Consider the following 17,501-nt stretch of genomic DNA (forward strand, 5'->3'; position numbering starts at 1 on the left):
TAGGTTGCGTTGTTTCATCACAGAGTTCCTATGGACACCTCCTGTCTCCATCATTAGATCAGCTCGATGGTACCATAATATTGCATTGTCATCCGATTTATACATGCATGCAAAATTTCAGCTCAATCGGAAACCGGGAAGTGGATCAAATTTAACTTGCAAGATTTGATTACAGACCGACAGACAGACAACGGTCAGGTGAAACTAAATAAAAGCTTGTAAAATACAACTCAAGTTTAGGTATAGTTATTTACGATACAAGTACGCGGAAAAGAAAAAAATCGAAATGAGTGGCGATATATTAAAACACGACCGAAGAGTGTTTTAAATCGAAACGAGTTGCTAATTACTTATTCGCACGTGTATCGTACAACGTTTTACAGTACATATGACCCTTTAAACTTTTGACATACGCACGGAAAGTGCTGTTTCCCGCACTAGTGCGGGAAAGTAGGACCATATTTACTGTAAAGTATTTTACGCGATACACGTGCGAATAGGTAATTCGCAACTCGTGTCGATTTACTCGTTTTGAATTTCCTCTTTTCTGCGTACTTGTATCGTAAATAACTATTTTGACTGTTCTTTGTGATTGTGAGTTTGCGCCACTTGCATCACTAACCCAGGGTTAAGTGGTTAAACGGTTAACCCAGTGGGAAATGGTACTGGTACCCATGGTAACTCCAGATTTAAGCGGTTAACCCCGGGTTAGTGAATGGTGAAAGTGGCCCTGAGAGTATAAAATAAATATAAAAACCGGCCAACGCGTTTCCCGTAAGTATTGTTTATTATAACACGAGTAATAATTAGATTACGTAACGCAAAATTGTTTTGGACTAAAACATACGCAAAATGTTTATAGTCATCTGCTGCCATTAATATAAGTAAATGTATGGGAATCGAAATTTTTCATTTCCATATATGAGAGTTTCCGTTGTTTGTTTTGAAATTTTCCTGAAATATCTTGAAACTTTTTGGAAACTCCCCATCTTGCACATTTGTCCACATGTCATGTAGGATACTTACGCGAAATGGCGTCATCTCCAGTACGTTTCTCTAACTTGATTTTGATGTTGTCATCTGCAGCTAAAAGAAAATGTTATATTATTATATCATTACTTAATCATAAAGGAACGGGCAGCCTGGAGTTATGGAGTATTAAAAACAATAAAAAATCAGTCAATCAAAAAAAAATCAGGTTATTTGGATAGGTACAATGTACAACTCGTTTTCATTGATTAGGTATTTCACAAACCAAGCTTGTGGCCAAATGGGCAGAAAATTTTCATAAAAAGCAGCTTCCTGTGTTTGTCTTACAAAGTGTTCCATGGCATGGGACTAAACATTTATTGCTCTAGTTTGTTCTTCAGAAGTCTAAAAGTTACAAGCACTCAATTCTTAACCCCTGGAGCGCCCCAGAATTACCGTAGTATGGAACTCCTATACTAGTTACCAGCACACGTGTCTGTTTAGGGCGCTCCACGGGTTAAGTAGTAGCAAATATGCCCACATATTTGCCTGGTATGTCATATAGCTTACTGGCAGGGAGCGCTCCCGTGAGCCGTTTGTGCAGTACGTCTTGGCTGCGCTGCACTTGCAGCTTGAAGTCGCTCGCGTCCCGCAGCCGCCCCACGCACACCTCGCAGATCCCACACTCCTCATTTCCTAAACTTAACTGGAACACAAAATAAAAACAATGTTCATTACAACTTATCACAAATTGGCTTCAATCTGTTGGGGTTCAAATAAACAGAATGTTACTTAAGAATCCTATGTGTCTACAGGACAGGTTGCCAAAGAAATTGGCAAATGATTTCAATAAGATAAGAGTTTTATACTTACATTTAAACCGAAGCATTCTCTCAGCATGTCGTAATATATCTCTGCTTTGCCGAGATGATTGTATAGTGTCTTGAGGCCTTTGTCTGGAGGGCGAACCAGACAGCAGCTACATGAGTAATACTCCTCCATGGTCTAAAAAGACTGAACTGACTGACTGAAGAAAAGAAAGCTGGGATTAAGTAAATGCCCAAATATAAATATTGAAATGCCTGAGCATTACTTTATCAATAGTTGTGTGTTCTGGCTCCAACCCAACAAGGCTCTGTCGCTCCACTTTCAAATTTGTATAAGACAAGACCAGTACAGCCCGTAGTTTGACGATTTCTTACCCGTAGCAGACTATGATAGAAACTACCAAACTAGAACCACAGAACAATAAAAAGACTCTCGGAAATTTCACCTAAAAACTAATTTTCAAAACTCAGCCAGAGCACGAGTGACCACGCCGCTACGGGCAGGATCCAGTCACAGGGCCACCTAAAAGTAAGTATTTTTTCATTTAGTTTAGAGGCGTTAACCGTGCACGCACGTTATTGAACCCCTTTGACGTTATCACTTATCCATCTGTCCATCAAAGAGATAGAAATGAGATAGAATTGGATAGAATATAATCACTGTCCGTCATCACGGCGCCATTACATGTCATGAGGTCCATATATTATTATACTCTTTGATAAGGTCATTAACCTGACCATTGACAATCCCAATTGGTTTTTGTTTGGCAACATTATTGCTGCGCTATATGTGCGCTTTGCAAGCCAAGTTCAAAATACATATTACGACAAGTTCTTGTTTAAGGTCGTAACACACTATCGCACCGCACCAAGGTCATTGTGTGACGCACCGATAAGTAAGAGCGAGAAAGAGATATCGCTTTCTCGCTCTTACTTATGGGTGCGTCGCACAATGACTTTGGTGCGGTGCGATAGTCTGTTACCACTATTATATTTAAATTGAGCGAACCAGTAAATTATTTATTAGATCAAATTGACCGATTTGATCAGAAAAGAAATTGGCAACAATCTCATCTCGCGTCCACACGTTCACAAATGAATCACCAAATATAGATTTATGGTGACATTAATAAAAAATAATGGCCCCAAACGTAAATATGAGCGTCACAAACTGGTATTCTTGCGTCCACACCTCCATTTTTATCGATAATATCGGTCTAGACTGGCCTTAAACATTAAACCTTGGCGTAATATCTTAGCCTTGGCTTCTGTACGCCAGCATTAAACATTGTCAAAAAAAAAAACAAAATGTCAATTCATATAGTCAATGGTCAGGTTAGTGAAATTAAAGATAAAGGATCTTTTTAATTTTATTTTTCATGGCCTCGGAGTTCAATATCGTGGACGATGAACGCCTCTAAACCAAATCAAAGTATACTTAACTTACTTTAGAGACGCCTCGAACAGCTGTCTCTGTGATCGAATTCTGCCCGTCGTGGCGTAAACACTCGTGCTCGGGTCACTTGAAAAAAATTGAGTCTTCACTGTTGCGTTTTTCTAGTTTTCAGTATCGATTAGCTGCTGTAGCTGCTACGGGTAAGTAATCAGTGGTAAAATAGCTGATGTGGTTCTCCCTGATAGGTAGGAGTCCATTCATAATGTCTACAATACAACTAAACAATATAAAAATGTACAATTGATGGTGGACGTAGATATGCATTATGCTCAGTAAAGAAAAAAATTGATGTTCATTCCAAAACACCGGCCAAGTGTGAGTCGGACTCGCGCACGAAGGGTTCCGTACCATTAAGTAAAAAACGGGAAAAAAAATCACGTTTGTTCTATGGGAGCCCCATTTAAATATTGATTATATTCTGTTTTTAGTATTTGTCGTTATAGGGGCAACAGAAATACATCATCTGTGAAAATTTCAACTGTCTCACGGTTCATGAGATACGGCTTATGACAGACAGATGGACGGACAGACGGACAGTGGAGTCTTAGTAATAGGGTCCCGTTTTTACTCTTTGGGTACGGAACCCTAAAAAATACTCATGTACTCCCTTAGGGTTTCTACCCAAACCTCTTGCATTACATAACACCTAGCTATAATGACTCAGATTCGCTATTGTATGGTTGTGGGCCCCTTGTGGTCCACATATAAATAATGTTGGAGGCATAGTTGAGGGATCGATTAAGAAACTGTGAATGTGGACTGGATGAGGGTGCTACAAATTATATATTTATTATTGGAATGTCCTAAAATTACATCATCTATAAACTAGCAAAAAGCAGAGCTTTGTAAGGGCTCGCGGAATTTTTCTACCTATATAGTTATAATTACTAAGGTACTTTTTAATAAGAGATTCATCTCAAAAAACCGGACAAGTGCGAGTCGGACTCGCCCGCCGAGGGTCCCGTACAAATTTAACGTATTTATTAATTTATATACAAAAAAAATAGTTTTCAAATATTTTCCCAGTACTTGTAGTGACGATATTACTTGCCAAATTTCATAGTTCTAGAAATTTTAGATCAACGGGAATTACCATACTTAAGGGGGCCCACAGATTACCAGTTCGCCGGACGATATCAACCTGTCAGTTGTTCGGAGCTGTCAAATTTTGCGTTTTACTGACCGGCTGATATCGTCCGGCGAAGTCCGTCAGTGGGCCCCTTTATAGGTACATTTTGATTCCTTTGAGTTTCGAAATAAAAATTTTTTGCGGCATAAACGGCCGTATCTTTTTTTCCGATCACTTACAACTCTTAGAAGTTTAAATTTTTTACCAGCTTTTAGGACCTAAGTTATGCTTTTAATTTCAACTCGATACATCCACGCGTTCCCGAGATAAAAGGTCTTAGTAGACAGACGGACGGACAACAAGTGATCCTATAATGGTTCCGTATTTTTCCTTTTGAGATACGGAACTCTAAAAATGATATGATATGATATAACTATATAAGGGCTTCTATAAATAATTAATACCCCAAATCATTTTGTATTATATTATATCAAGAGTGTTTGTATTATATTATATCAATAGGTACTTATATTTAATAGTTTAACTCCGAGCGAGCCTTACAAATGTCCGGAGCACCTATAGCTTCTTGACTGGTAGACATGAATATGGGCGTAGCGATGTGACAACCCCATCGCGTGCTGATGGACCAGTACAATCAGTCAACGCAGGGCAGCTTGTGGAGAGCTGTTGGGAAGAAACATTCCCACGGCTCCTGGGAAGTGGGAAGTTCTGCCACCCGATAGAAGGGTGGATAAAAAGGGCCCTCTGCCTCTGTCTTGCTTTAGCCGGTCGTCCAGAGTGGAAAGCGACATCGATTTTGACATTTGAAACGATAAGGCAGTAATATCGCGCTGCAATACTGCTGCCGACTGCGATATTAGTGCCGACTATATTACTGCAAATGTCAATAATACTGGCAGCGACATCAATTTTGACATTTGCAACAGTAAGGTAGTAATGTCGCGCTGCAATACTGCTGCCGATTGCAATATTACTGCAGACTACATTACTGTCGCAAATGTCATAAACCCTGGCAGTGACATCGATTTTGTCTTTTGAAACAGTAAGGCAGTAATATCGCGCTGCAATACTGCTGCCGACTGTGATATTACTGTCGACTGCATTACTACCGCAAATATCAAAAATCCTGGCAGCGACATCGATTTTGGCATTTGAAACAGTAAGGCAGTACTATCGCCCTGCAATACTGCTGCCAACAGCGATATTACTGCCGACTGCATTACTACCGCAAATATCAAAAATCCTGGCAGCGCCTGTCATTTGCGCGCTGCAATACTGCTACCGACTGCAATATTACTGCAGACTACATTACTGTCGCAAATGTCATAAACCCTGGCAGTGACATTGATTTTGTCTTTTGAAACAGTAAGGCAGTAATATCGCGCTGCAATACTGCTGCCGACTGCGACATTACTGCCGACTGCATTACTACCGCAAATATCAAAACTCCTGGCAGCGATATTGATTTCGACATTTGCGCGCTACAATACTGCTACCGACTGCAATATTACTGCAGACTACATTACTGTCGCAAATGTCATAAACCCTGGCAGTGACATTGATTTTGTCTTTTGAAACAGTAAGGCAGTAATATCGCGCTGCAATACTGCTGCCGACTGCGACATTACTGTCGACTGCATTACTACCGCAAATGTCAAAAACCCTGGCAGCGAAATCGATTTTGGCATTTGAAACAGTAAGACAGTAATATCGCGCTGCAATACTGCTGCCGACTGCATTAGTACCGCAAATGTCAAAAACCCTGGCAGCGACATCAATTTTGGCATTTGAAACATTATATAAGGCAGTACTATCGCGCTGCAATACTGCTGCCAACAGCAATGTAACTGCCGACTGCATTACTACCGCAAATATCAAAAATCCTGGAAGCGATATCGATTTCGACATTTGCGCGCTACAATACTGCTGGCACTGCTGCTGACTGCAATATTACTGCCGACTACATTATTGCCTCGAATGTCAAAAACCCTGGCAGCGAAATCGATTTTGGCATTTGAAACAGTAAGACAGTAATATCGCGCTGCAATACTGCTGCCGACTGCGATATTACTGCCAACTGCATTACTGCCGCAATTTCGAAATCAATCACGTGTGATTTTAACCGCCATAGTAGTAAAAACGATTATCGATTCAATAAAAAAATATATAGTCACGTATTAAATTTCACCCATAATTAATTATGATTACCTACTAATAGGGTATTTGACTGTACTTAAGATAAATTATTTTACACCATGCAAGAAATAAAGCACCTGAAGATAGAGAAAGGTAGATAGCAGTTATTTTTAGTCACAATTTCTATTTTAAAACCCGATAACAACTATAAAGAGTAGGTAATTTGCTTGTGACGTCACATGCTAGTGTTTCATATAAATTCCATAGTAGCAAAGACATATCTAACTTCGTATAAGACGAATAAAGTCTAAGGAAAAAACGTGCCTCGGAATTGAAGCAAAAGTCATTCTCGAATAGATGGCGCACACACCTTTAGCCTATCCTCGGCTAGATGGCGTGACGACACCGTTTCATATTTAACAATTTTAACACATAGATATTAGTTGAATGAACATGGATCAAAATGATATAAAAATAATAAAATCATTTATCCATATATATACATTTTTTGATAACTTTATACGTTTTCATTTTGAGTTTTAGTCGTGTGTCGATAGATGGCAGTAAATTTACTGTGACTACAAAATTTACAATGACAGGACCCCTCTATACTATCTATTCTTTTTGATAGTAGCAAATCGTTTTGACAGTTCGAAAAAAGAAACTCATTTGACATAGGTAGTCAAATACCCAATTATATTGAGCCACAAAAACCCAGCGCATTTTAACGGAACAACCTTTAACCTTGTCACTACTAACGCCATCTGTTAGAAAAAGAAATAACTAACATTAGTCCAACAGATGGCGTTAGTAGTAATAGACATTATTTACCCTTTTATTTATTTTTCATGTTTATATAATGATATTTTTATGCTTGATAACACATCTAGACATGAATATAAATTACTATGTTAAATCTCAAACCTAACAGTGCGATAGTTTTTCCGTAAAGTGTACCACAAGAATGCATAGATTGTCGAATAGTGATAGGGCTCGCTTCGCTCGCCCTAATTACTTTCTTCCATGTGTGATAAGTTGTCCAGCCAATATTAATGACTAGCTTTTGACTGCGACTTCGTCTGCGTGGAATTAGTGACAGCAGCTAAAGTAGGTATAGCGCCTGGATAATGCTAATAGCAATAATTTAATTCGCGCATTGCTTACTTCAATTATTAGGCAATTCATTAACACTTTCAATTCCTCCTTAGCACTCTCTTCAGGGATGATATCCGACATAAAAACTATCCTGTGTCCTTCCACGGGACTCAAACTATCTCTATACCAAATTTCAACTAAATTGGTTCCGCGGCTTAAGCGTGAAGAGGTAACAGACACACTTTCGCCTTTATAATATGAGTATGGATTTCACCGTTTTGTGGTATTTTGAATAAATTTCTAACTAAAAATAATCTTAAATTGTAGAAAAATGTATAAGTAGTGTTACCACCCGTGGATATGTTAGGTTGTATTGTTGTAGTGTACAAATTTTTTATTCGTTTTGTGTTAGTATGTTAAGTTATTTTGTTTCTTTGTAGGTTGTTCCGATATCCTGAACACCATCTATTGCTGAACTACAAAGTCTTATTTATCCTTAATATTGGCATGATAAAGGCTTGATGAATCAGTAATGTAATATTGATTGAGTAGTGCTTGGCAATTTCTATATTTCCAAGTGGACACTTACCCAATCACAGTTAATAAGACCATGGAAGAGTATTACTCTTGTAGCTGCTGTCTGGTGCGCCCTCCGGACAAAGGCCTCAAGACACTATACAATCATCTTGGCAAAGCAGAGATATATGATGATATGCTGAGAGAATGCTTCGGTTTAAATGTAAGTATAAAAACCTTGTCTTTACAAAATCTTTATTACATGTTTATGCTTTTAATTTGGAAATATCTATGGCAATATGGCTTGTTTGCTATGCTTATTTGCCCCAAACAATTATATTAATTAATTTTAACATGTTCAGTGCAAAGTGACCCATTTCCAATGCAAAATGAACCCTCCTAGCAGTTTAGTTAAGCAGTGTATACACACTCACAAAGCTTTTGTATCATCAACCTTTGTTGTTGCTTTTGTTGTCAATTTAAGTAGCTGCATGATTAATTAATAATTATATGATAAGTTGTAATGAACATTGTTCCTATTTTGTGTTGCAGCTAAGTTTAGGAAATGAGGAGTGCGGGATCTGTGAGGTGTGCGTGGGGCGGCTGCGGGACGCGAGCGACTTCAAGCTGCAAGTGCAACGCGTGCAGGACGTGCTGCACAAGCGGCTCACGGGAGCGCTCCCTGCCAGTAAGCTATATGACATACCAGACTTAAGGGGACAGTTGGTGGCATTTTTTTATAGGCGAGTTCACCTAAAACCTTTCTCCTCTCGATGACACAAGCTGGCTGTCCTGTGTTTGTAGCTTGATGTGTAAAAGAGTCTCACAATATACCTACGAGTATATTGTTTATTAAAGTATTAATATCTGGGCGACCGAGCTTTGCTCGGAAAACATACAATAACTCAAAACTGTGCGTTTTCCCAGAGATAAGACCTACCTAGATCGATTAATCACCCCCGAAAACCCCCATATAACAAATTTCATCAAAATCGTTAGACCCGTTTCCGAGATCGCCTGAAATATATATACATTTAATTTTTTTTAATAGCCTATTAGTGTGCCCGACTGCTGGGCAAAGGCCTCCCCTCTTTTCCGCCACTTGTCTCTGTCTAATGCACACTCCCGCCACTCCACACAGAATGTATCTAGGTTGTCCCGCCATCTCCGTTATATAAATAAATATAATATATAAATAAATAAACAAGAATTGCTCGTTTAAAAGTATTAGATAGATATATTTTATACAATTTTCCTGTCCGCAAGCACTGTTTGTGAAATACCTAATTCAACATAAACATGTTGCATTTATTTTGTATTTAATTATTTTAAGTACTCTGAACTTCATAAAGGCTGTCCGTGCCTTTAATAGTTTAATCTATGATGAAATTTAAATGCATGCTAAGCACACTTACAATAGTATAATAACATAATATTTTCTTTCAGCTGCAGGTGACAACATCCATATCAAGTTAGAGATATCAACTGGAGATGACGCCATTAGTAAGTATCCTATAGGCATGTAGCTGGGGCTATCGGACCGGAATTAACTTGTTCGTGACTATAGATATTATATATTTATTATATTTAACGTAGGTATTCTATATATTTGTTATATTGTTACTTCTAATTTTTATTTTATATTATTTATTTTTGTCCTCTTTTATAATTTTATTGACTTTCCTCTAGTCCAGCGGTCGGCAACCTTTTAGCAGCCAAGGGCCACATAGCAGTTAACGAAGTGGACGCGGGCCGCACTTTGTTAATATTGATGACTTTATCAGACATTGTCGTTTGTCAATATTACATACTAAATAGCCAGGGAGGCTCGCGGGCCGCAAGCGAGAGGTTCGCGGGCCGCATGCGGGCCGCGGGCCGCTTGTTGCCGACCGCTGCTCTAGTCTATTGTACTCAGTGCTATATTTGTCTACCGTTCTTCTTCAATTCTCATCTACTCAAAGGTTAACTGGAAGAAATCCCTTAAAGGGATAAGTTCGCCTTTGTACTGCCTATCCTGTGCCATAAATTTGTGTTTTGTACAATAAAGAGTTTATACATACATACATACATGTGCAAGCTGGGGAAATTTGCCAAAGAGTTGGAATAGTTGTTAGATATTTTCAGGAATAAATCACAGGAAACTAGGGAAATCTTCATTACTGAAATTGAATGCATTTTGGGCGTGTGGGTATTGTGGGTGAATTAACTTTAAGGACTATCAATTATTGGTTGCAGTATTCTTTTTTCTGAATTATATGTTAGTCTGTGCATGTAACTAAAAGTGAAAAAAAAAATTAAAGTGTGGCACATCGTATCATACGTCTGTATAAACTATATTTAGAAATATTGAAAATATGGCTTGTTGAATTCTTTCTACAAAACATATATTTTTAATATCCTTGGTTGAGATTGGAGGAGCGCTGGTGGCCTAGCGGTAAGAACGTGCGACTTGCAATCCGGAGGTCGCGGCTTCAAACCCGGCTCGTACTCGTACCTATAAGTTTTTCGGAACTTATGTACGAAATATCATTTGATTTTTCCCAGTCGCTTTTCGGTGAAGGAAAACATCGTGAGGAAACCGGACTAATCCTAATAGGCCTAGTTTTCCCTCTGGGTTGGAAGGTCAGATGGCAGTCGCTTTCGTAAAAACTAATGCCTACGCCAATTCTTGGGATTAGTTGCCAAGCGGACCCCAGGCTCCCATGAGCCGTGGCAAAATGCCGGGACAACGCGAGGAAGATGATGATCCTTGGTTGAGCCATACGCTCTGGGAAAACTCTCATTTCCCAAAAACTTAGCTACCGATTAAAACGTCATAAGTGCCTCGAAGTTACGCCCTTTTGCCTGTATAGCTTGTAGTAGTAGTAAAAACTTTATTGCACAAAGTAAATGTGTACAAAGGCGAACTTATCTCCTTGTTGGCTTGTTGTACTTGTATCCAGGGCTCGGAACCGGTATTTTTTAAAAACCCCATTATTTTGAATTATTTATGCTCTTTACGTAGAACTGAATCATGTATTTAGGTAACAATTTTGTATTATTAAGTTGTCCCACTAAAAATGAAATAATAAACCAAAGAACGAAAAAGAACGTAGAAATACCGTTATATTTGTATTGAGCTAATACCGGTTTCCGACCCCTGCTTGTATCGTATTCGGGCACGTTAAGGGTTTAAATGTTTATTTTATATTCGTAACTCACAATGTGGTTGGCTGGTCGAAATGTTTTACAGATGGCGCCAGCGTAGGTTGTATCTTTCAACACTGAATAGTGTCCAATTCTAGTTTAATTTTTTAATTCAACAGTCCGTTAGCTCTTTATGCCAAATCTCATAGAACAAAACTAGAGACAGAGATATCTGTAAAAACCTTGGAGTATTTAAAGTTAGACTAAGAAAAGTCTGCAGCGATTTTAATAGCCCACGCAGTGCAAGTGTTATTTATACGTCATACTTTCATAGAAGTTTGCTAACTCTACCTAATCTTGAGTTGTTTGAAGTGTTCAATAAAAAGTAAAGAATATTATATTTTATTAAAACTTAACGTAAATATATTTGTCATTCATTGGTAAATGACTAAATTTTATTTATCTCACAAAGGATACATTTAACAATATACATGTACAAAACTTAAGAAACTAAAACCCCGTTCTGAGCCATGCCGGGTCCAAAGGTCCCCATAACACTAGCAGCGTTACCCCGCTGTATGGCGATGGAGACCTGTTAGACAAGCCATGACTCAGAACGGGGGTCATTCCCCTTCTCCCTGAGGCGCTTGCCAAGCTCTCCAAAGAGCTCACGTGCCTCCAGTCTCCAGGGCCCGGCTGTCCCGACAGCGACGGGCACGAAGTCGTAGGTGGCTCCCAAGGCAGAGTATTTTTGTCGCTTATTCAGTGTTAAATTAAGACATGTTTCTTACAGGCGGGATCAAGCAGGAAAGGTCGGAGGAGGAGGAGACAGCAGAGGCTGACAGCAACATCGTATCAGGTGTGTATTCTCGAAAGCTGTATCCTAACGAACTGGAATAACTTTAGAAATTATTAAATTTCACAACGGGACTTAATCGCGTATTTAAGTTTTAAGATTGACCTCCGACAGTCTTCTCCGTGACCACGAGGACAACGCCGTCCTCGAAACGTCGGAGGTAAATCTTAAAACTTAAATACGCGATTAAGTCCCGTTGTGAAATTTAATAATGTTTAAAAATCGTGAAAGTTTAAATCAGTGTTATAACTTTAGAAGTTTGATTAGAGCTCAAAAATGAGCCCACGTGTTTTGTACTGCGAGTGACACAACTACTGTGCGCAGCACGCAAATATTCAGGCAAACACTAAGTATAAGTTTACAGCTACAGCCAAGACACTTATACTCGTACTGTTAATATATATGTAGTCATTATCATTAAATTCATAAACATTGTAATATTATGTAATAAATGGCAAGAAAAAAACGTTTTTGCACACCCGGATTACGGTCGGAGATAGGTACTTAAATGAAAAATTTGAGTACGCAGAAACTAGCGTTGCGTACATTTAACAGCTTCGTAAAGCACTACTTATGAGCAAGTGGATTAATAAATATTTTAGGACGAAATAGTTTCTATGAACACTCATTCCACTTCTTAATATGAATTCGTATTGTTCCAGTTGCATTACACGAAGGATCGGCAGCGCCTTTTGCTCAAACCGTTCCTACCGCGTCCTACAGCGTCTCGTACGCACCAGCTCCAAACGTTACCAGGCGCCGCTCCCACACTGGAGAGAAACCTTACGCGTGCAATATATGCGACAAAAGATTTGGACAGAAGGGCCATTTAAATGTTCATTACGCAAATCATATAGGAAAATTCCAATTTTCTTGCGAAATATGCAAAAGGGGATTCGTACACAAACATCAATATATTACTCATATGCGAATGCATACTGGTGAAAAACCATACGTATGTGATATGTGCAACAAGAAATTTAGAAATAAAGGCCAATTAAACCAACATAAAAATACTCATGTGAAATATGATCAGAATCGCGTTGAGCCAGGAGAAATAACTACATGCAAAAAAGAGCCGTCAGAAGAATCAGAAGATCAAGGACCCGCAAAATATTTTGCGTGTGATATATGCAAAAAGCAATTTGTGGATAAAGACTATTTAGACGCTCATTCCAAACATCACTCTGGAGATTATCCGTTCACTTGCGACATTTGTGCTAGGAAATTTAATACGCAGTTTGCTTTGAATAATCATAAAGTTGATCACTCGGGAGGGAGACCTTTTAAGTGTGAAAAATGTAATAAAGGGTACTCAACGAAAGGTGCTTTAACTATACATTTGAAAGTTCACACTGAGGATTATAAGTTTGCATGTCATCTGTGTAGTAAAGGATTCATAACAAAGGAGTTATTTAATGTACATATGCGCGTACACACAGGGGAAAAACCTTATACCTGTTTAACTTGTGAAACTAAGTTCCGCTATAGATATAGCTTGAAGAAACATTTATTTGAGAAACACAACCAAGTTATGGACAAACAATTCAGTTGTGATACTTGTGGGAAACGATTTGCATTGCAGGAGATTTTAGTAAAACATATGAACAAACACAAAGTCCAGACTGAGAAGGAAAGGAGGAAGAAGGAGAAGATGGAAAAGGAGAAGAAGAAGGAAACCGCGGATGAAAAGAAAGAACTAGCATTTATGTGTGAAATATGTAGCAAGCGATTTTCGACTTTAGGTATTCTAAATACCCATAGATTTATACACAAAGAAGAAAAACCTTTCGAGTGTGAAGTATGTCATAAAAAATACCGAACGAAGACGAATTTACTGGACCACATGCAGGTGCACGAAGAAAAAAAACACTCGTGTGAAGTATGCGGACAGCCATTCAGACATAAGTCTGCCTTGAATGTTCATATCCGACGGTTTCACTCCGAAAACAGACCACATGTTTGCGATATTTGTAAAAAAGCTTTTGTAGTTCTTGCTCAACTGAAAGAGCATCATCGGGTACACACTGGAGAGAAACCGTATGCTTGCGAAATATGCTATAAGAAATTTCCGTGGCAAAACGGGGTTAAAAGACATCTTAAACAAGTTCACAATGAGAAACCTACGAGATTTATCAAATTTACAGAATTGGATAAATATGACTAAATTAAAAGTGACTTGTTGTGTAAAAGACATTGTATACAAGATGGCCTTGACAAAAACCACCCGTTTTTAGAGTCATCATTTAATCCCTTTATAGTTTTGCTAGGTCCGTCCGCGACTTTGCTCAGTGGTCGTTACAATTATAAAGGTACAATTTGGAATGGGTATACATTCACTCTAACAAAAAAACAGCATTAAAATGTTTTGTTGTTGGAGGCAGGGGTGGCCCCAAGACTAATATTTCATTTCACTTATTTTATTCACTAACAATATACATTGTGTTTGAATGTCATTCTATATAACTATCTTAATTAACAATATAAAAATAATATTTACCGTATAATAGGGATCGAGGAAAGAATATTTTGGGGTGACAGTCTCGACTCCCCTGTGCTTTGTGGCAAACTTTATGAACCAAATAACCAATATCTTTGGAGCTACTGAAGACTCGAATTTTTCAGTAATACTATCAAAAGGGAGTTCTCTCGTTGATTCATGCATAACCGCATGTACAGTGGGGATAGTCCACAACTTTCGGATGCAATGTCGTTCATATTTCGCTCAGAATCAGGAACCTATAAAGTTAAGGACGAGGACATTGACTCTAGTAGAAGGAACGCTTTTTCAAAAGGCCTTTCGGAAAAGTACAATAGGCTAGATGACAAATTTATATTAATAAAAAAAAATGATGATATTATCAGTCGATCAGGTTTGTTTTGTGGATTGTGGATCAAATCTATACTGCAATAAAGTGAAAAATGATATTAAAATCTGACAATCGTATTCTACTTACGATACGCTCCTAACAAAATGGCAAGTAATCGTGACGTCACTATTGCTTAGAAGCCGCCTTGAAGTATGGAAAACACGGAGATTGCGATTTAGTCGCTGAAATATTGCGTTTATGTGTATAGTTGCTGTGGTTTTTTTTTATAAAATGTAAAGAATCAAATAGTACCACATCTTTTTCCTACTAAGTTAAAAAAAAAACTTAAATTTAGAAACTTTGAGGTTCTGATGTTTTTTTATAATTTCCATGTATTTTTAAAATGTCTAATGTATTGCGATCAATTGTTCATTGTATATCTATTTAACTAGATTTTATTATGAAATTGTTAATATGTGTTATCATTAGAGTTATTTCTTATAGTAGAGTCTGTGCGGAAAGAGAAGAGTCGTGAAATGTATGGGATCCAATACATTGTACGACTCTGCTCTTTCCGCACAGCTTCTACCACAAGAACATTAGTAATTACTTAATAGCAGTTATTTGCCCGGTGGCAACAAAGTGCGCGGCTTCAACGCCTTAGCTAGATAGATGATTGTTTAAAAAAAGTATTATTATGTTTAAAATGATTAGTTAATTACACTGCTTAAATGTACATTTCCATGTGTTCTGTGTGTAGGTACATATTACTTTAGATTTGACACATTTACTATGGTGTTTTATTCTTTAAATGAGTTCCTCCAAATGTAGTAATGTTAAGTAGAAATTATAGTTTTAAGTAAACAATGTGATAGATTAAGACCACGTACATATAGCTTTAAGTTAACATTTGCATGCTTCACCAGCAGAATATGTCACAGTACGGGCAAATCTTTCCAATAGGTGATATGCAAATAAAATAATTTTATTTTAGTTTTATTTTATGAATCAGGCTTAGGATTTTAAGTTGGGAATGTTTGTATAAATTATATTTGCCCTCTAATATACTACTATACTACACAATGTCCTATCATAATTTTAAAATAAGTACGTCTTTTAGGTGGTCTTTGTTACTCTGGAAGATAAATAAAATATAAAAACAAATGAAGGCTTTTTTATTGCTAGTTTCAATGAAATCAAAATGAAATATAACTTGTTGTCTGCAGTTGTCTGCATGTGATCCATAATAGAGAAATTATTGTGGAAGCCAGCCTGTTCTGCTACCGCGGAGAAAGTAACCATTATATATAGTTTACTCCAATAAATCCTTGAGACATGAGATCAGCTAAAAATCAAGTAAATTCTTACAGAGTAGCAGACTTGGCGGCCTTTTAGTTTGAAGACAGCAGATTGGTCCATAATGCCTAAAAATTGCAGTCAAAGATGATTAAGTTTTGTTATTGTCACCATAATGCTGCCGAAACCGAAAGTTTCAGAAGTACTCTTAACACATTCACTGCTCCCGACGCACATGTGCGTCCACCGTCATACAAGTTTGTTCCTAGGCTACGCCCCCTGGCAGTGAATGCGTTAATCCATTAAGAACCTAAACTTTATTCAAGCAGCTTAGTTACTTATATGAATTAGGTACTTACCTGTTCAAATGTTTTCGGTAACTTGGTTATGATATACTTACCTACATGGCAGATCAAAGTATAACTCCAGAAATGTTTGAAGATAACCGCCTCACCAGCTTAGACAAACAACGCCAGTTACGGAAAGAGAGACTTAAGCCCCTCCTGTGTGTACACGTTCAACGCAGCCGGACAACTTTATTGTCACGCGTGCAATAGAGTATCTAAGATCAAGTTCGGCCTGGCCAGCCACATTAGGGCTCACGCTAGGCAACGTCCATAATGTTTATTTAGGGTCGCCGTCATCGAAAACTATATATATAGTAGTAACTGGCCGCCCTAAACTAAAAATTAATTCTATTCACCTATAAATAGATTAATTTAAGAAAAAAAAAAATTCTGTTTGTAGGTGAATAGAATTCATTTTTAGTTTAGGGCGGCTAGTTACTAAAACCGGCCAGTTACTAACTCCAGACAACATGTTTTATTTCTGTAACTGTGGACGAATAAAGTATCTAGTAATATTTACATGTAGGGGGCTATTCATAAATTACGTCATTTCAAATTAGGGGGGGGGGGGTCTGGACATCGGATGACGGTAGCATGAAGTAGGAGGAAATGGGGTCATTTGAAGCATGATTTTGGGATGATTATAGGGGGGGGGGGGTCAAAAATTGTCAAAAATCGATGATGTAATTTATGGACAGCCCCTAGGTATCATGTTTCATGTATGTATGTTGAAGCATAGGTATTTTAACACGTCATCTCTAGTTTGCCGGTGTGGTGGTACCGCTTCACGCGGGGGGCTGCAGGAATGCATCCTTCGATTTGATTTTGTCAACACATACTAACGTAGTGGCACCAATGATCGACACTTTTACGGGCGATTCTCAGAGATGACCTTCGGTGCCTGACTTCGGTGCCAATTTTTTTTTTAACTTATTTGATATGCGACTTTATTTCCTAAAATCTAGCCTTAATATAAA

The 17,501-nt window shown here is 38.0% G+C and overlaps 2 protein-coding genes across 2 annotated transcripts in view; one reads left to right on the forward strand and one right to left on the reverse strand.

The window, feature by feature from the left end:
• The window catches only part of LOC134803061 (zinc finger protein 62-like), a 125,911-nt gene that overhangs the window by 17,904 nt on the left and 90,506 nt on the right, over positions 1-17,501 (reverse strand). Inside the window, exon 5 of the mRNA XM_063775767.1 lies at positions 1,027-1,086. Within this exon, the coding sequence (XP_063631837.1) occupies positions 1,027-1,086 (60 nt within the window). The remainder of the gene's footprint in view (positions 1-1,026; positions 1,087-17,501) is intronic.
• Positions 8,074-14,337, forward strand: LOC134803558 (endothelial zinc finger protein induced by tumor necrosis factor alpha-like). The gene is made up of 5 exons (XM_063776357.1): positions 8,074-8,312; positions 8,642-8,777; positions 9,536-9,592; positions 12,009-12,074; positions 12,734-14,337. The coding sequence occupies exons 1-5, from the start codon at positions 8,184-8,186 to the stop codon at positions 14,236-14,238; spliced, it is 1,893 nt and encodes a 630-aa protein (XP_063632427.1). The 5' UTR covers positions 8,074-8,183; the 3' UTR covers positions 14,239-14,337.

This window comes from Cydia splendana, chromosome 26 (assembly GCF_910591565.1).
Source record: "Cydia splendana chromosome 26, ilCydSple1.2, whole genome shotgun sequence".
Taxonomy (NCBI): Eukaryota; Metazoa; Arthropoda; class Insecta; order Lepidoptera; family Tortricidae; genus Cydia; species Cydia splendana.

Excerpts from the sequence above, each read along its gene's own strand:
- LOC134803558 (XM_063776357.1), top strand. The coding sequence starts at position 8,184 with ATGGAAGAGTATTACTCTTGTAGCTGCTGTCTGGTGCGCCCTCCGGAC. Across the intron at positions 8,778-9,535 it reads CACGGGAGCGCTCCCTGCCA|CTGCAGGTGACAACATCCAT; the intron begins GTAAGCTATATG and ends ATTTTCTTTCAG. Across the intron at positions 9,593-12,008 it reads AACTGGAGATGACGCCATTA|GCGGGATCAAGCAGGAAAGG; the intron begins GTAAGTATCCTA and ends TGTTTCTTACAG.